A 20680-nucleotide genomic window follows, 5' to 3' on the forward strand; every position below is an offset into this window, starting at 1 on the left:
CTAAACATCTGGTCTTCCAAATTCCATGTAGTAAAAAACGTTTGAACAGACTGATTGCTATCCAATATTATTGCTTTACGCCCATGTATAAGTCAGTTCATTTGGCTAAGAAAACATATACTTTGGGCTAAAGGTGTACTGAGAGTCCCGATCTATAGTTTCACTTAGCCATTTGTGGGAACATCCTCTACTCATGTGCAAGCATTTATGTGCATCTAAGACAGAAAAGAATACATTGCTGCCAATTGGTGCAGAAAAAGATGACAATTGGCAGTTTCTAGAGATTTGCTTGGAACCCTGAGCTGCTATCTAGAGACAAGTCCTTCCATTTGCTTTCTGGAAGGGGAATGAAAGGGCACACAAAAAGCTATGTTATTTTTAAGTGAAAATGTTCTATATTTTGGAACCTGTTCTCAGAGGAGGGATTCTAAAAGGGTTTGTAGTTATTAACTGACAGGTGAATGACAGCTTGTTATTTAAAGCCTACATTTGCACACAGAAATATGTAAAAATTAGTACAAAGACAAGAACAGTGCGTTCCATCCCACTATAAGCAGCAAAATTTCGCCTCTTTCTAGCAAGCAGCCAGACAATGGAAGCCTAAACTCTGGTTAGTAAACAGGTGGTTTTTTGTAAAGATTTATCGTGCCTATAAACATTCTGCACCAATAAGGAGAGAAGCAATTAAAAACATTTCAATGTGTTTTGTTAAAGAAGCAGACATTGTCATGGAAGGAAAGCCAAAGTTTTTGCTGTCAAGACTTGAAACCAGGCAGAACCAGAGCCATAAGTATAAAGGCTTCTAGTTATTTTCAGGGATCTTTGCACCCGTGTTTGTACTTTTATCTATGCTTTTATAATAATCATATTGTATAGATTAGGTATTTTGAACAGTGACAGAACTAACTGGCTCGTTAACAAAGTTGTTCATAAATAATTTTACACTTTTTAAAAAAATCAAAGCTTTTTGTTAGGATTATTTTCAAGTTTATTATAAAGACAAGTGTATTATCTACTGTGAATCTCTGTCACCAACCCTATTATTAACTGCTAGGAGAGATGAGTCTACAGAACTAAAAATAATCAAGCTTTTTGTTATATTAAAAACACACACAGATCATAGGTTGACAATTTATTTGATGCTAACTTTATTAAGAGCAAATCTGTGGAAAACAAGCATGCAAGGATTTTTTTGTTCATCCTTCTCCTTGCTATTTGGGAGACCAAAAAAAGGGCGTAGAGAAAATAGAAAGAAACGTAGATGTTCATTCTTTCTAACTAAGTGAATGTTTTGTTGACCTTCCAAATTCTTTTCCTTACATTAATATCCTCCTGACCTAGAACTCAAGGCAGTCAGCCATCCAGGAGCTGACCTAGATGGTTTGAATAACAGGGTTGGCTATTCTAGAATAAGCAAAAATCAGCTGTACATTGGAAAGACAAGTCTGGAATCACTACCTTAAAAAGAATACAAACATTTGGTAATACCTTTGGAGATAAATGCTTTGTTACTCTTTTGACAGTTTTATCAAATTCAAAACTCATATTCTAATCTTAAAAGCTTAACAGGTTTGTTCATCACATTAAAACACAGAAAAAACCTATGGTTTCATGTTTGTGTGCAGTATGCTATTGCAGTTCCTTCATGTTCTTCCCTTGTTCCTGGCTGTGCTGCTGGGAAAGAAACCAAAATCTGGTTTGTCGCAACATCTGAACCTGGGCTGACACTTCTCCCCCCAAAACCCACAAGCAGTAAGACAAAAATAGACCTTGGTTACCACTTGTGGCTGTTTGGAGAGAAACGAACCTGCAACTCAGGTTTGGGCACTGTGACAAGTCAGACAATGACTCTCTTCCTGGTGGCACAGCAGCAGGAACAGAATGGAAACTTTGAACTGTGTGCCCCAGTGTGGTGCTAGCTTGCATTAAACATTAGTTTTTAAATCCACATTTGAGAATCCTAGTAATGAGATAAATTGCTAGGCATGCAAGGGAAATCACCCCTTTCCACCATCATTCCTAGATAACTGGTATAAATGTTTTCTAAATAGGGTTGTCGTGATCCTCTGTCTTTTCAATTCACTTTGTATATTCTTAGAGGATCTGGATTTGTCTCCTTTTTGGAGTCAGAAATCAGTAAGGAAGATGGTGCAGCTATCATATGGGCTAGAAACTCGTATTAGCAGGATTCCAGATTTCCAACTCAGTGCCTGGGTAGTGGAGAGTATAATCCATGCTACAAACTTATCACTTTTATGGTTGCACAGGAAAAGATAGGAAAATATGTGCGACAACCAATACTGACACAATGTTCTTTCCCTGTATTGGCCTTTGAAAAACTAAAGAATTATTTTTGCCCTCTTATCTAACAAATCATTCTGTTCTTACTGAGCTGACCTCAGAATCCTTGCCAAAGGTTAAGGTTTTCACATGATTATAACCAAAACATTCTAATGTCATGGAACTCTGTGAATGTCAAAGGACTTGCAAACAAACTGTCATGTTGTTAGGGACAGTCCCACAAAATGTCTTCATGCAATTGCTGCTTGCCCAGTTGTCCAGGACATTTCATGCAACCAAGCCCAGGGAGAGATGGCAAAGCACTGTTCCCCACTAGGCTGAGGAACACAGCCTCCTATTGGGAAACTGAAGAAAATCCTAAAAGCTCCCACATAATGGCTGCTTTCCCATTTCCCAATACAATGGACAGCCAGGACAGTTAAGTGTGATTCTTACATGATTTTCTTGGCCTTTCCAACCACAGGTTATTCAGCTCAGGAGATGGTGGTGTTCAATCACCCCACTGACCTGGCTGCTAAAACTAGGGAATGTCATCAGTGTGTGTTTCTGTTCTGTAATCCCTCAGAACTTGACTGTGGAAAACCTAGCCTCCAAACCTAAAGCTGACCATCCCTGTTATATATTCTCCATGTTTGGAATAGCCAACACTGCACATTTGCAGTGTGGGACAAAAGCTGCCAAATGCACACAATTTAAGATTGCTTCTTTTGCCAGACACCTGCCCCGTACACTATTCTATGTGACAGACTAATATACACACACACTGACAGCAAATCAATGACCATACCCCCTGCCCCAGGGCTTAGAAGTGACAGATATGCTGTGAATGATAATTTACATAATCCAAAAGGAACGAGGAGTTACGAGTTTGGAAGTATTTCCTGTAATACAGGTGGAAGAAATTAATTTTAATACAGTTATCAAAAAAACACTCTTTGAGCCAATTCTGTAACCCATCTCCAAGAATCTGCCCTTTACATCTCAAGATGCATGGATGACCTCGGGCTGCCTACTGGTGCTGCTAGCATTTGGATGAACAACTTTCTATTTACCCCCAAGTGACAATCCTGCCAGATATAATAGTAACAAATGTGTACTTACAACTACTTCCCTAAAACACTGCACTATGATTTGAGCTAATGTGCTGGTGACAGAACATTAAGTGGTGGGTAGTCTTCTAGAAGGCTGTCCATTCTATATGTGGATCAGCTCTTTAAAATTTGCTTTGAAATTCATTAACAATGACACTGGAGCAAGAAATTAGGTTGATGTCTCAAGTGAGGCATTCTTAACTCTGTAAGTTTACTTGTAGAAAGCAAGCACAGGGCTCAGTTACTTGAGCAAGGAAATATAGGCCACATTAGCCAACATGGTGTGCTCCAGATATTATTCAACTACAACTCCCATTAGCCCCAGCCAGCATGGTGAATATTTAGGGATGATAGAAATTGTAGTCCAAAATATCTGGACGGTAACATGGATGGAGCTGGATAGCTCAGTTGGTTAGAGCGTGGTGCTTATAGTGACAAGATTGCAGGTTGGATCCCTGTATGGGACAGCTGCATATTCCTGGTTGGATTAGATTATCTTCAGGGTCCCTTTCAACTCTACAATTTGATGATTCTATGATTCTGCTACCCCATTCAACACACTTATAAATTGAAGTCCCAGCCTTCAGCACTGATTTGTGTTTAGACCATGTTTCTCTCTACTGATCATAAAAAACAAATACCTTTTAGAGTATTGAATTGCTCACCATCACCCACAAACCATCATGTTGAAGTTTACAAGACATAGTGTTTTATAAAATACTGAATCACATAACAGCAGATAAATTAAGATCAATCTATTGAGTTACTTTCAAGACTATATAAAACATAAGCTATTGGATGAACTTGTCTTTTCAAAGCTGTCCCTCTCAGTAATATGTAACATTTATCTGAAGTGGATTTCCCTTCTACCATGAGCCTGAAAGGTGCCTGGGAAACTGACATCAGCATGACAAATCAGTGAATGGCAATAGAATTGCCATATCAAGTCTACCTCAGCCCTAATTAGAGAAGGGTCACTTGGCTAAATATAGATGGCATCCAACGTGAGTTCAACTTTGTTATATTACAAAAAAAGTCTAAGGCCCTTATGTTAGAGAGGACATAAAGGAAAACAGGACCCTCCTTCATATGTAGTGGTCTGCTTCCTGTTCCACTCCTCTGGTTGCTGGCATTCCAAGCTGTGATATTATGCAGCAAACCATTCACACTTGTCTGGCCTTGACGCTCTGGACAGTCTTCAAGGCACAGATTAGTATGGAAGGATTTCCAAAAGCTGGAAGCTTGCCTTAAACTTGTACTTTACTGCATGAAATGACTGGGTGTGGAGGGTGGCCCTGGCTGAAAACGCAACAGATTAAGTTAGGTTGCAAAAGGGTTTATTAAAAAAATATTTGTAGAAATCTTGTATATCACTCATTATATGTAACTATACTGAATGTTAATCACTATATAGTGACACCTGGTAATGTGCTGTCCTTGGCTGATTTATGGCTTTCCTCACTGTATTTGCTAAAAAAATATAATAAATTTTTTTTTTAGCTTAGTTACATTGTTTTTCAAGGCCTGGGCCTCTCATTTTCTTCTATAAAAGCCCTGAGGCACTTGGGCTAAGGCAGATAAACATAGTTAATAGATAACGCAGAGATGTATTTCACAAGGCCTACATGAATTTTTAATTAACTGAGAATCTAAAGTTTTGCTGAACAGATTTTGCATTTAATTTTAATTTAGCAGTTCCCTAAAATTCCTCCCCAGCAGTTAAGTTGTGTGCTGATCTGTTGATGCTTTCTGTCTGGTGGAATTGTCTATAGTATTTCTCAATCCCTGTTGACAACTCAACCACATGTACTGACCACCTCCACTGAAAAGCACTGTAACAACTGGTGTTGGCTGGTGTGGTGTCTTTTGTCTGTGATGATTGGTTATCACTTGATACTACAAAGAATTATAAATATGTTTGCATTAAACAGGCTTTCAAGTGTGACAAATGCCTGTCTTCAAAATTATAGCTTCTCTATAACATCGAATTCCATATTAGTACAAAGCCTTTTTACACTTGTGTTAATAGCAGCATGTGGCATTGGTAAAGCCACTTGGAATCTTGCATTAACGTTAACAAAATGCAGGAATGGGACCTGTGAAATGCTGGTTTTTATGTCCTCAATAATAAAAATACTTTTTCCATAGTTATGAAACAGATAAATCTACAACCATTTCAAGTATAATCATTTTGGTCCAAATCTACCAAAGCTTGAAATGTTCTATTATCTGACACTAGCCAACTGGCTCTTTTTCTCTTAAGCACTTGTGCTGTCACACTTGCAAACTTCTCTCCACAACTTTGTTTAAAAAAAAACCCCCCCGTAAAATTCTATAACACACATAGTATTACCAACCAGGGAAAGCTATATTTAACATGCTGCCCAAAACTCAACTCTAAGTAAAAGGAGAATTTTTAGAAATCAAGTATTGTAGCTATAAGGCTAGCTAGGGAAATTTCCAGATACATACTTCATTTATTTGCTTGTTTTTTTATAAAAGAGAAGCGAGGACAGAAAGCTCTTGGTGTTAAAAGAGTGAGGCTTCTCTAACAGCATACCAGAACCTGAAGTGATCCAATGAAGCTGGCTGGTTGTAGATGGAAGATAAATACTTCAGTAACACATAATTAACCTGATATAAGTTATTCAAATTTTAAATCATCACTCTACCTCTATCAGTTTGTTGGCATGTTCACGGAAAACCTGTGCGTATTCCTTAACCTCTTTCTCATTCCCGTTCTTGGCGGCTTCAATCAGAACTAGAAGTGGAACGTTTGTCTCCAGAAAGGAATCTGAAACATGGTCCATTACAGCCTTGCGGAGCTAAGAACAGAGAACAAAACTGCATTAATAAAAAGTTCATTTTGTCAGTAACCCTATTATTAAACACACATAATCCTTCACTTTAATTCAATTGGCATTGCTGTATGGAGACTATTCTGAAGCTAACTCCCCCAGTAAATGTTTCATGTCACACAATCGTTTTAGCCTCAAAATAATAATCTTAATGGGGAAACACAGTACTTGCTTAAACAATTTGGTAGTATGAGGTAAGGCCACTGTATTACTCACAGGCCGGATCTGGCCCATGAAACCTGGGTCTCAGCAGCCCTATCAAGTTTTAAGTCAAGGCACTGCAGAAGTTCTATCAGATTTCACTGGTTGGGAAAATAATGTTTTTAAAGCTGTGAGACGCATTCCATGTATCCAAGGTGTGACAAAAATGGCACCTCATGAGAAGAGAAGACTCCCTAGAAAAGACCCTTCAAATTTACTGCATGCAATAGTTTAAGAGAAAATATAATGAAAATGATGTATAGATGGTATCTAACACCAGTTAAGATAGCTAAAATGAATTCTAAAATGTCGGATGTGTGTTGGAAATGTAAATCTTCGAAAGGTACCTTTTTTCATATGTGGTGGTCGTGTCCAGGGGTAAAGGCCTTCTGGGATAAGATTTATAATGAGCTTAAAAAGGTAATGAAAATTACCTTCAGTAAGAAACCAGAGGCATTTCTCTTGAGCATGACCAATGAAGAGATACCCAGTCAGGACAGAGTATTTTTTATGTATGCCACAACAGCGGCTAGAATTATATTGGCAAGAACCTGGAAAGGTGAAGAGATTCCAACAGTGGAAGAATGGCAGATGAAGTTAATGGACTACATGGAACTCGCAGAACTGACCGCTAGAATCCGAGACCAGAGGGAGGAGAAGGTGTCGCAAGATTGGAAAAAATTTAAGGACTATCTAGTTAAATCTGAAAAATTAAATATTTGAGCAGAATTAAGCAAAAGATCGGCTTTAGCAAGTTAATGTTAGATAAAATTGTTTAGAAGAAATTTATTGTGCAAGATTTAATTGTTAAAGAATATTTTAAGAAATTGTGTTCAAGTTAGGATTTATATTGAATTAAATGAATTTAAGAGTATTAAGAAATTAGATAAATGTTAATGGAAAAAGATATAAAGTTACCTATAACGTATATATGATTTTGAAGGCAGGGGAGGGAACAGGGGAAGTCCCCTAGCAGAGAAGTTAGAAACAAGAAAAGTACAAAGATAAGTGTTTGTTAAGGTTGGTATATGTTTTTTCTTTATGCTTTTTGATATTGTTATTGTTTTTATTGTGTTTATATGTTGTGTTTTTATTGTGTTTATGTTTATGCTGTGTTTTTTCTTTGTCTTATTGGAAAATAATAAAAAACTCTTAAAAAACAAAAACAAAATGACTCAGCTGCCCCATTCAGGACCAGGGAGTCCCCACACCCACCCGCTCCCTGTCCCCCAAACAGAGTACTTCTGTCTTGTCAGGATTCAACCTCAATCATGGCCCCATCTCCAGCAAAGCTGCACCTAAGAGGCATCTGTGAAGACACTGCGGCTCCCTTCTTCCAAGGCCAGCTCACTCAACTTCTAATTGAATCCAATCTTTTAGTTTTCTACTACAATGAACAGAACAGTAAAGACTGCTAGAATCAGGCTAACATGATAAATGGAATGTTATGTAGTGTAACTGTTTGCATGAACACTTTATACATATTTAATACTGTACCTGTCTACGCAAATCCCTTGTCTTTTTTGTCATTTTGTCTATTGCCGAATTTAAAGCATCACTTCTTTCTTTGCGTCCAGCCTAGAAAATCAGATAAAACAAACAAGCTTTATTAATATATCGTACCCATTGCAATGGCTCTTTTCTAAAGGAATTTTTCATTAAAACTCTGGAATTTCTCATTAAAACTTTCTCCACATGCATGTCGGCTATGCTACTCTTTGTGTTGTCAGAACTTCACAAATCTTGTGAAGTTTCCCTTGTCCTCTGGCCAGTAGGAACATAAAATCAAACTGTTTAATACTCAGAGATGGAGTGAAGGGAGAGGTCCTTAGCATTGGGGTTTAAAAAATCCAAAGCCTGAGGTGAGAACCTAATAGGATTTTTTTTTTGGGGGGGGGCAATTTATGCTGGGAAAGTCTCCTTCCAGTTCTGTCACAGATGTGCAAAAAAGGAAATAACCAACAGAGCTACTGGGTGAGACTGGCATTTCAAGCAGACTTCGAAATGTCTGCTTACCACTGTGAGTGCAGTGCTGCCCTCTAGTGAGCATGACAACTGAAAAGCTTTCACTTAGCAACTGAGTTTGTTATACGTAAAATCATTTTAAAGTTGCAGAACATAGTTAATGACAGAACAAGTCTCGAAATACTTAAGACAGCATTGTTAGTTAGCATTCATTCTTATTGCCATAGCCTATTTATTCCAGTATTTGAACAACTGATATAATTTGCTACACAACTGGAACAAAATTCCTCCAATTAACACTTCTATTTTAAAAACAAAAACAAAAGCCACAAGCTTCTTGCTTATTAAAATTAAATATTTACAGTAGTCCTTGCCAAACAAACCCAGACTCATGTAATTAACATTTGCTTTGGCTAGGCAGGGGGGAAAGTAAAGTTTACCTTTTCCCAGAAAAGGCTGAAAATTGACCAGGATGCCTGCAAACACTCTCAAGATCTATTTCAAGTTTCCCTGTGAACTCTTTGTCCACCCAGGTTTGCTTTTGTTCTTCAAGTTCTCATTATCACATTTGTTTCATTGGAATAGGACTCAAGTTTGCTTGTTCTCAAATAATACCCGAACTATCCAGAAGTAGAACCATTAGAGTTTTGAATGACATGATTTTATTAAAAAAAAAACATTTTAAAGCAGAAAACGATTTATTAAAGCTATTGCATTTTATTGTCTCTCCTATGTGATCTTTACCAAAACACTATTTCTCCATTGCTAGCAAAAGTTATTTTTTTTTAAACCCCTCCTTTTAAACTAGATATTTAATTATACAGCAATACAAATAATTTCTGACATGCTAATCCCATGCAATTCTCCCTTGGCATGTTTTTTTTTAAAAAATTTTATTTAGCACCCTGCTCTCACACATGTAGGCAGAAGAATGCCAGCAGGACCACCATGTCACAAAAACCAGTACTGTAACTTTACTTCACAAATTCAGATATATAGCTCAGGGCTATTGCAATAAACATGTAACTTGCAAGAGAGATTCATGTAAAGTCATTCCTATTACTTGGATGCTGGATGAAAAATTCCTACAATTAGTTTTTCCTCTTAGTGGTAGTCTAATCTCACAATTCACAGTATGCACCACTGTGTCTTAAACTGCAAAGCTTCTGGAAAACCCAAACAAAAAGGAACGTCACAGGATGACGTCAGCCTATATACAGTTGTGTGGTCGCAGCACATAAGCAAATGCATTCCTGTACCGTACCCCTGAAAGCTTTTCAGCAAATGCATTCAAGCGACTACAGAAGCTTCTCTCAGCAATAAGCCACCCTTCTGCCATCAACAAGTTAAGACAAAAAAAGCCATAGCAGTGGAAAGCATTTTCAATTAAGCAGCAGTACAAAAAGAACTCCAATTCAGCACTGTTTAAGGAATTAACAGACCTACCGCTGGAAATCAAGGAAATGAATTCAAAAGGAATATGAGAAAAGAGGATGTCAAGTCATTTTTTTACTCGGATGAGGACAGTAGAAGAAAGTAAATTATTCAAAGGTTGTCAGCGTTAGAGCCTTTTACAGACTCACTGTGTTGAGTCTAAAACTGCGACTGAATGCAACCGCCAACGTACTCAAAAGAATGGGTAAGTTTATATATTTTTGTCTGTTGTACTATGTGCAGTCAACCTTGCTTTAGAAATGCACATTTAGACAACAATAGATTTAAAAGGCACTTTTCAGTTGCCTTATCAGTAATGTCAATAATTCAGAGAGATGCTCACTAGGATTTGTTTTATATTCTAAGACCTGAAGCATTTTAATGCATGTGATTTATCTGTAGCATTCTTTCTCCGTTTTGTTGGAAGCATACGTCTGATAAAAATATCCTATTTTGTTGTTTCCCTGAATTATATTCTGCAGGCTTACATTTCAAGTGGCCATTAGGGGCTCCTATGCTGGCAGCAGTATATGCAATGAGTATTGTTTTTAAAATGCTGCCTGCCTTGGGCACGGCTTGTCCGCCAAAATGCCGTTGCGAGAAGCTGCTCTTTTACTGTGACTCTCAGGGGTTTCACTCAGTGCCAAACACCACTGACAAGGGCTGTCTAGGTTTGTCTTTGAGGCACAATGTTATTATGGAACTTGAAGGGGATCAGTTTGCAAGCTTCAGTCAACTTACTTGGCTTCATTTAGACCATAATCAAATTGATACAATAAGAGAAGATGGTTTTCAAGGACTGTATAAACTCAAGGAATTAGTTTTAAGTTCAAATAAAATCTCTTATTTGCCAAACACAACTTTTAGCCAACTGCTTAACCTGCAACATTTGGACCTCTCTTTCAATCAATTGTCTGCTTTGCATCCTGAGTTGTTCTATGGCCTTCGCAAACTGCAAACCTTGAGTTTACGTTCCAATTCCCTGAGGACTATCCCAGTCCGTCTATTTTCAGACTGCCGTAGTTTGGATTTTTTGGATTTGAGCACAAATCGCTTGCGAAGTTTGGCACGCAATGGATTTGCGGGATTAATCAAACTGAGGGAACTTCACCTAGAGCACAACCAGCTGACAAAGATTAACTTTGCTCATTTCCTACGGCTAAGCAATCTGCACACGCTCTTCTTGCAGGGGAATAAAATTAGCAACTTGACATGCGGGATGGAATGGACCTGGGGCACTTTAGAAAAGCTAGATTTGTCTGGAAATGAGATCAAAGCCATTGATATGACAGTTTTTGAAACAATGCCTAATCTTAAAGTACTCCTAATGGATAACAACAAGCTAACCACTCTGGAGTCCAAGGTTTTATATTCACTTACAACCCTTACTACAGTGGGCCTCTCCAGCAATCCCTGGGAATGCAGCCCCAAAATATGTGCACTAGCCACATGGCTGAGTGGCTTCCAAGGTCGGTGGGAGCATTCGATACTTTGTCATAGTCCAAACCACACCCAGGGAGAGGATATTCTAGATGCAGTTTATGGTTTTCAGCTTTGTTGGAATTTATCAACTGTTGTTACATCCATTGCTACAAGTTACAGAGCTCCAACGACTGAATATACAAAAAGGATAAGCTCCTCAAATTTCCATGTGGGAGACAAAGAAATTTCAACTACGACAGGCATACCCATTACTACAGAAGAGCAGTTGCCTGAGCCGAACAATGCCATCTTCAGCCAGCAGGTAATTACAGGAACAATGGCTTTATTATTTTCTTTCTTTTTTATCATTTTTGTAGTGTTCATCTCCAGGAAGTGCTGCCCTCCCACATTAAGAAAAATTAGGCAGTGCTCAATGATTCAAAGCCACAGGCAACTACGATCTCAAACACGGCTACATATGTCAAACATGTCAGACCAAGGACCATATAATGAATATGAAGCCAGCCATGAAGGACCTTTCATCATCATTAATGGTTATGGACAGTGCAAGTGTCAGCAACTACCCTATAAAGAATGTGAAGTATAATATATACAGGTAATCAAAAAAACAAAAAACAAAATCAGATAAACTTACTTTAAATTGCAGGGATCCTACACATATTTTTGATTTTTTTTTTCTTTTCTTTTTTTTACAAATGTTGAGAAAGCTTGGATTTTTCTAGGCTACTTGTTTTGAGTGATGCAGTATTTAAGGGTGGCTTTTTTAAACCCATAGTATTTTCTGTGTTAAAGCAGCAATGTTTGCATTAAATTTGCACTCCTAATGTTTGGAAGTCTAAATATGCTCAACCCAAAATATGTAAACTGCTTCATGTTATGTAATTATACGTGTAAATTTTTACTCTCAAGCCTCCAGATTTTATTTAGAAGAATAGTCTGGATGAAAAGATGTTAGGTATATATTTACAGGACCCAGTGAAGGGAGGACATTTTACCAACTGAAGCATTGTAGCTATGATCCCAAACATTTCAGCTGGCTTGATTTTCTTTTGAAGTAGAGATTTAATGGAATTTTCTTCATTAAAAAAAAAACCTGGTTCTTGGGACTTATGATCTGCAGTGGAAAGGTGCAAGAGGGGATTTTCCAGTGTACTGAAGCATGGAAAAAGATTATTATTGTCTTAACTCCATATTGAGAGTTCAGCTTATCTAAATGTGTTCCAGATTCAGAATATAGCTGTTGACAGTTCTGAATAAACCAGGATTACACCCCATTGCTTTGAAATATCAACCTTCTACAGGCAATCAGTAGCATGCAGTTTGGTCTTCAAAGTATTAGATACACTTCAACTTTTATTAAATCTGTCTTGACTTTTAATGGGACACATTTCAGACTAAGTATACTTTACACAAATGAAAACTGAGATGGTTGGTTTTTTTAAAAAAAGCAAACACAGAAAATTATTCCTTTCATCTCCAGCTGTTTGTCTAGACCAGAAAACTATTTTATGCACCAACTACTGGTTTCTCTAGAGGCCAAATTAGTCCTTGCAGTACAGCTTTCATCTACCATTGTAACATCACAATCCAATAAGATTTATGCTCAAATCCTGGTCTGGTTTATTCAGAAGTGAGACTTACTTCCAGATAAATATGTTGGGAGACGTAAGAACATTTTAATGTAGGATAGCAGAGATGGTTTACTAAAAAAGCAATTTTAGGAACACTATTTTGCTGAACAGAACGTTTAGAAATATTTAAGGCAGTACAAAACTACTCTGAACAAAACTGATTTCTGGATAACAATACAGTTTCTAGATTGGGTTATGGAATTGAATATTACTGTGCATCTATGTACACAGAAGTCCATTGTAGAGGAGGAGAATTTAATACAACTGTTCAAAAATCATGAACACATAACCAAAGCTATAAAGTTAGAAGGTAATGTACATATGTAGATCTAACATATCACGCCACGTTCAGCTGCAACGGTATTTACAAGTACATGCAGAGGGAAAAGAAACATTGGTGCTTGGATTTCTTAAATCAGTATATAGTATTAATTGTGTGTTGTACTATGCTGCAAAGTTTTCAACCTAACCATTGGCTCAAAAATCCATTTTTATATGCGTAATATCTCTTAGTGAAGTACTTGGATAAATATATTTCAATGCTTTAACAAAAAAGCAAGCAGTCTGGAGATGCAAGACTTTAAAGCCACTGAGTCAAAGTCCACTACCCATGAGCTAAAGCTTTTCATATTGGACTCTATTTTAACTTAATAGGAGGGTTCCTATTTTTTTGGTTCTATTAAGCCACTGACTGTTTACTATTAGAGTGAAAATGGATGGACAGATGGAAGGATATCTGCAAATATCCCATGTAGTAAGCCATTATTTTAGCCATATATGGTGTATTCTATGCATCTGGGTAAAGGGAATTTCTCTCTGTAATGAAATTCTGCAGCCACCAAGAATCTATTCAGCTTCATTGAGATTAGTGTTCTATATACCAAACCCTTGCAAACTGTCAGCCTCTTCTCCCAGCTCCCACTCCATATAGAGACACAGATAATTTCATGTCTTGCCAAGAATCAGCTGTGCATAACTCTACAAGTGTGTTAGGTGGACAAAAGTGGGTACCTGGCAATGAGAGATAAATGCTTAACAGCAGAAGCCGGTCCCTTCCATAACAGGTAGCAAACAGGCTTTTCTTTCGAAAAGGTCTGCAGTTCCTCACTATGCTGAGTAGCAATGCACTAACTCTGTAGAATTTAGTATAAAGTGGGAAATATAAATTCCAGTAGTTTTCCCACAGAACCATTTACATGCCGAAAATCATTTCCACTACAAACCCTTTTTTGCTTTCTATAGCATATTTCCAACTGAAAATAGCCCAACATTATCCTGGTTAATTACTTAAAAATTATGTAGGAGCTGTGAAACTGGCTGGACTTATTGAGCCAACATTTCTAGTTCCCAACAACCCCTGCCCTCCTGGGTACTTTCTATGGCTTATGCTGGGCTTTTGCAAGAGATGCCAGTAGAATTCTATTGCTGCCATTATCTCCTCCAAATGTGTGGTAGGAAAGGGATATTCATGTTTAACATGTGGAACAAGGAGATTCTGCAGCAAGTGAGTATGTGGAACTGCTGATATAGTCTGATCTGCGTTTACTTTTCCCTTCAAGGAAATTCTCTATTCCTCCCTGCCATGTTAACCCACCCATCTATCCTTTTCCTTTGAGCTGGTATTTGTAGACACCTAAGCAAGGACAGTCCAATGGTATTTCCATACTCAAGCAGGTTTGAGTTACAAAGATATGACATGTCTTGCAGATACTTCCATTGCCACAATGAATACTTGACTTTATAGTGACCTTTGGCTGCTTTAACCAAAAGCTATGTGGGCTACTAAGTTTGAACTTGCAATCACTCAAAGCACAGGCCAGTATTAAATGCAGTAGGAGGAATCATATGGCTTGCGTGATGATTCACTGGCATCCACAAAAATAGACCAGTCTTTCAAACAACACTGAGCTGTACACAGCAAGCCCGCCCACTAGTTATGTTCACTATTTTTCTAAATTCGATTTTGCTTTGTCTATCTAGGAAAGAGGGTATTTTATTGAGTGGCAAACTGACTGCTACTACAGTCACATTCAGTCTTGTATAAGCAAAGATGTCAGGAGTATTATTTTAACCAACAGAACATACAGTATGAAGATCATTTCAAACCTGCATAATCACACTGACAATAGCAAAGGATGTACATGTATGAAATGCCAACAGACTGAATTCAAACACAATTTTTTTCAGTTAAGACAGGTTTCTACAATTTGGCCAATATGCATCAAATATCAAATAAGTGAAAGGAGAGTGTTTCATGCATTATTATTTATTAAATTTATATACTGCCCTTCATTACAGGGCAATTCACAACATAAAAATACAAAATTAGAACAAAAAAATACATAACAAAAACAAAAACAAATCAATTATCTTCCTCCCACAAAACATGTGTAAAAGACCATAGAATGTTAATCAGACGAAGGCCTGGTTATAGAGAAAAGTTTTCGCCTGGCGCCTAATCCTATGCAGTGAAGGTGCCAGGTGGCCTTTTATCATTAAATAAATTACTAAATTTATTCAGGAGGAGTAATATTTATGTTTGCTCTTAGCTTACAAAGGTCAGGCACCTTTAATTCACTAGTATGAGATTAATATCCTGTCTCTCCCTTTGGCGACTTCCCTTTATTTCTGCCTCCCTCAAAAGTTGAAGAATGAAAAAGGTAGTGATTTATAACCATATGTATATATATACCAAATTTGTGTAAGGCATAACATTAATTGGTGTCTAAAAAGAATTCTTCCCAGAAAAATATGTTCTTTTGGCAATAAGAAATCTAAAACATAAGAATACCAACATCAAAGCAGAACACTGTTTACAGTGAAAATGGATAGAAGCTGCATTGTAAACATGTATCATGGAGATATGCACATGTGAATCAACCTCAAGACTAGCATAATGCACTGTTGTCATGCAGCTGTAGTTCTCCCCCAACCTTCATACAGTATGTGTTTTCATTAGTGACGGTTTCTACACATGCTTGAAGTTTTCTCTTATTTGCTAATATCAGAATGCTTCTACAGCTACACTTACAGAGCCTTAGAAGGGGAGGGGACAAAACAAGCAGAGCCACATCTTATTTGTGGAACTGCACTGCCCAACAAATCTCTCAGTATATGAATTACTGCCATTACGGTCCATCAAAGTCCTTGCAAGCAAGTTTCAGAATTATAATTGGTTGCTGCCTGTGGGAAGAACAAGGTGATGAGGTTACATCATGTTTGGTACCACACCACAATCTTCTGCACTCCCAAGATCAGATACATGGAGTTTGCTTCACAATCATTGTCTTCCTTCAACTGATAGCAACATTAAATGCTTTGGAATCACATTTAATATTCAACTAGTTACTTGCTTTGTGTGTGATACACACAAACACCCACCCACAATCCACAGGGGTATAAATGTTTAGATTACACCATTACCCAACATAAATGCAGGTCAGGTCAGGTCAGGTCACCTAAGAGAACAAGGTAGTAGCTACATCCATGATGCAAACTTCAGAAGTCTCTCCAGTACTTCTAGTCCATCATTTCTCTCATTACTAATTTTTTTCCTGGAACTTTTCATCTAATTCTGAAATCAATATTAACAGACATTCCAAATGACTTGTGCCAACAATGTTCCAAGATGCGTTTTCTGGTGGAGGATAAAGGTTCATAATGCAGTAATTGCAGTGTACAAAAAAACATTAAAATTGTGTATACTGTAAAAATAGAAGTTGCCTCTTTATTGATGCCATTTCAAGATGGAAAATACTGGTAATGCAATCTATTTGGTGACAAAATGTAACAACGGCAGTCTTCAGGACCAGCTATAAATTACCTGCTTCTGTCTAGAAAGGCTCCAAGTATGGTACCTTCCATTACACACCAGTGAAATGCCACTGGTAGCTACATTAGCATAGATCAGTCCCTGCTGTCAGGGTTAATAGGAGTTGTTGTCTGACAACTTATGGAGGGCACCACTGTGGCCACTGCGAACTTTCTGGATCCTCAAGTGAATTGTTATTATTAATAATAATTTATTAAATTTCTAAACTGCCCTTCATCTGAGGATCACAGAGTGGTTTACAATAGAAAAACACAACAATTCATAACATAGTAATAAACAAAAATAGTGTAACCAACAGCTGAACAACAAACAATGGAAGAAAATACTACATGGAAGAAGCAGTGAAAAGCAGCAATTACTGAATCAGGGAGGCGGGTGGAGAGATTAAAAAATGGGAAACACTTTGGGTTAATATTTTGAAATTAAAAACCTGAAGAACCTAACAAGCATGAAATAGCCTGGGACCTACTGGATTTAAATCCTTTTATTTTCAAGACACAGATTTCAGTTTGCCCAGCTTTCCAAATGAGTTTAGGATAGCACCCTAAAGTGACTCATGAACAAGACAGTGCCATGCAAAGTAGTAAAAAAAAAAAAAAAAAACCTCAAATGTTTGGAAAAGAACTGTGTATTTCTTCTGATTTGTGTATAAACTGGTTGTTTCCTAGCTGTTCAACAAACGTGACCTAGACTGGCTGTGATTGCTAAAGCTCAGCCAACTTGATTGCACTGGCTTCCATTTTAAAGTTACATTTTGGGAACCCAATGAATGGGTTTTTTGTGAATCTGTCACTATGTAAAATTTTTTTTAAAAAAAAATCCTCTTCCTCTTCTCCATCTGCCTAGCTCGGATTACCTGTTCACCTTTAAGTTTCATAATATACTCACAGGCAGAAGTCTTCAAAATTTCAGACACTGAATCTGCTTTAAGCCCAAACAGGCATTTGAGAACCTACTTCATCTTTTTATCATATATGTATGAATGAATGGTGATTGTACTGCTGTTGTGATCTTATCCTGAACCAAATAATGAATCCTGACCCAACAGTTGAAAACTAACATTTTTAATGGATGTTCAGAATTCTATGTCAGACTATTGTCTGAGAGGTAAAGATTAAATACTCTCCCTGCAATCATTAAATTGAACTAGCATGGACAATGCGAATGTCGTTTTGATTTGCAAGGGCACAGCTGGCAGTCCATTTGATAAGGATAGGATTGCCCAGTAGGATAGTCATGCCATACTAAAAGCATTATTTGTGATCACCATCAGTACCGTCCTTCCCAATCTTATGTAAGACGAGAGGACTGGGAAAGGGGGGCTGAGTCTGCATTTCCTAATTTTACGGAAACACATGTGGCATGAGCAAGGTACTAAGGTAACCCAGTCAGATGGGTGGGATATTATTGTTATTGTTATTATTAGGCTCTAGATTGGGGTTGTGAAGAGAGGAAAACAGCTGCAATGAGTATTATTTTGTAATGGCATAGCAAACTACAGAATTTTGTTTTTCTTTAGCACCTATGTCTCACTTGCAAACACAATGCTGATTTAGTGCCTAAATGTGGTTAAGTTCTCCCCCACATGCACTTCAAGTCAGTTAAAGTAGTGTTTCTTACTATGATGCTGAAATTGGGGTGGGTTCCCCCCCCCAAACAATTCTGCCTTGATTTCAAAGTTAAGATTATAACGTTCTAATGTAAGCAGAAGCACTGTGAAACGAACCATTACCTGGTAAATTAGCTCTTCAGCAATTTATCTTCCCTCAACATACAAAAGAATGGCATAGAGGACTTCATGAAGTAGACACACAGTCCAGGACCTAAACAACTGCAGCTAGTTCTATACAGTATACCTAACAAAAGTTTGATTTGTGCTCAAGTACTCCCTTTCGATGCTTTATTGCAAGCCTGGTTTGAAACGTCTGAGTTCTAAAGTAGTTTTAATATGGTACTGGGGATTGCAAGTCAAAGAAAAACAAGCCAAATTCCACTGGATATGCCCAAAGCCTCGGATACACTTAAACGTAAATCTCTAGATCCTAACCACCATTCTGCTAATGCTGTGTTGATGCAGATGCCTAATTGTGTTTTAGATTAAACCACTTTGGTTTCTGCTTTCTTATGAAGGAAATGAATTGTTTCAACACAAATGCCCTTAGCCATCAGTTGTCCAATATGCAAGCCAAGTGACCCCATAAGATTACTTTCTGCCAAGTGTTTTTCACTGAGATTTCATCTTCAGATTTCTCATGGATCCAAATAATTTTACTTAATTACACAAGTTTCATTGATGTGTGCAACTGCAAACACGCGCGTGGCCCAAACCCGGAAATGTCCCAAAAAGGGGCGGAATGGGGCAGCCTTAAGTGGGCCCCAGTGACACACGTGGGGGTCCAGAATAACCCCTGTGCAAATCGGTTGCTGCCTCTACTATCTTGTGCTTATGTTTAGGTGAGGTTTTATGGATATTACCTGTTGCAATAGTGCTAATGATCTGAAAGCTTTGCTCACTGGGGATGTTATTGCATGAGGTGAACCAGTAAAGCTATGTTCCCATGAAATAAGATCTACTTATATTTGCTGTGATCTGGATTAGGGGGGAGAGGGTCATAGGAGTAGTGGTACCTCCTGAAATGCTGCCTGAAGTCCAATTTTGGGAGAATGTTTCTGGGGCATCTAAGGCATCCAAAAAATTACAGATGAAGAAGCTTCCCTACCACTGTAATTGATTCCTACGCTCTACTTCCGGTTTTTAAAATCTAGCTGCTGGTCCATAAATGGGTCAACTTACTTACACAATGAATGTTCAGTTCATAGAATAACTATTCTTCACCAAAAGCTTCTAATAGAAGTTGAAGTTGAGGGCAACACCCAGTATTATGCAAGGGGACACCTTTCTTGTACAGCTCCATTCTCACAAATGCTAAAGTATCCTCCTCCCTGCCCCTCACAGCTAATACTGGGGGCTTACAGGGGGAGAAGGAATCTGTTATGCCAACAGTATCTTTTAGTTGTGGACAGCTATTGTTAGATTTCACGCCAGGTACACTGCTTGACAATCATCCTCAATAAGTTTATTGACCAGTTCAATAAACTTAAATGTTATAGAATTAAGATTTCCTTGAATCACAGAATTGGAAGGTACCCTTAAGACCATCTAGCCCAGGCATGGCCAAACTTGGCCCTCCAGCTGTTTTGGGACTACTATTCCCATCATCCCTGAACACTGGTCCTGTAAGCTAGGGATGATGGGAGTTGTAGACCCAAAACAGCTGGAGGGCCAAGTTTGGTCATGACTGCAGTTTAGAGCAAACATCTGACACTCATGGATTGCAACACAATTTGAGCAGCAGTTTACCGAATTCCATCCACCGTTTTGTAAATTAGGTCAAATGAATTTAGAGCCATTTTATGCACACATTCGAAGCTACATCTATAACTACTATTCAATCTCGCAGGCATTTGACAACTCCCCCCTCCAGTAATTTATTTGTTGGCAATGACCATGAGTTCTCAAATGATATTTCAAACATAGTCATTTCCTTACGCTTAAAAATCACCATGCATCCTGTGTTGTTATAAATCAAGTCAATTTACAGTAAGAATAGCAAATGTCATAAAAGTATTTCAGACACTCGTTCTCCCAATAAAGCAAACAAGAGATGCTTGTTAACCTAGTTGTTCTCAAACTGCAGTCTTAACTGATTTAGTCTCTACTCATGAGTGTGGGTGAGAGGAGACACATGAAAATCCAAAAATGAGTGGAACTTGCAACAGGAAGACCAAGCAGCAGATAGTTGACACTGCAGCCACCCGAACTGCACATGCCTTTTTTCCCTTCATTCTCCTTAGACAAATCTTTTTTACATCCTACATTTGTAATTAGTGTTGACACCAAATTTGCTGAAGGAAACTCTCCTT

The 20680-nt window shown here is 37.9% G+C and overlaps 2 protein-coding genes across 4 annotated transcripts in view; one reads left to right on the forward strand and one right to left on the reverse strand.

Annotated features, from left to right (window-relative positions):
- Window positions 1–20680, reverse strand: part of CTNNA1 (catenin alpha 1) — a 70117-nt gene that overhangs the window by 26059 nt on the left and 23378 nt on the right. For all 3 annotated transcript variants that reach the window (XM_033142807.1, XM_033142806.1, XM_033142805.1), the window contains exons 8-9: window positions 7949–8029; window positions 6065–6217 (exon numbers count right to left, since the gene is read on the reverse strand). In XM_033142807.1, coding sequence (XP_032998698.1) covers window positions 6065–6217; window positions 7949–8029 — 234 coding nt within the window. The remainder of the gene's footprint in view (window positions 1–6064; window positions 6218–7948; window positions 8030–20680) is intronic.
- On the forward strand, window positions 9642–11893 carry LRRTM2 (leucine rich repeat transmembrane neuronal 2). Its single transcript, XM_033142808.1, has 2 exons — window positions 9642–10055; window positions 10333–11893. The coding sequence occupies exons 1-2, from the start codon at window positions 10052–10054 to the stop codon at window positions 11877–11879; spliced, it is 1551 nt and encodes a 516-aa protein (XP_032998699.1). The 5' UTR covers window positions 9642–10051; the 3' UTR covers window positions 11880–11893.

The sequence above is a fragment of the Lacerta agilis genome, chromosome 3 (genome assembly GCF_009819535.1).
Source record: "Lacerta agilis isolate rLacAgi1 chromosome 3, rLacAgi1.pri, whole genome shotgun sequence".
Lineage (NCBI taxonomy): Eukaryota > Metazoa > Chordata > Lepidosauria > Squamata > Lacertidae > Lacerta > Lacerta agilis.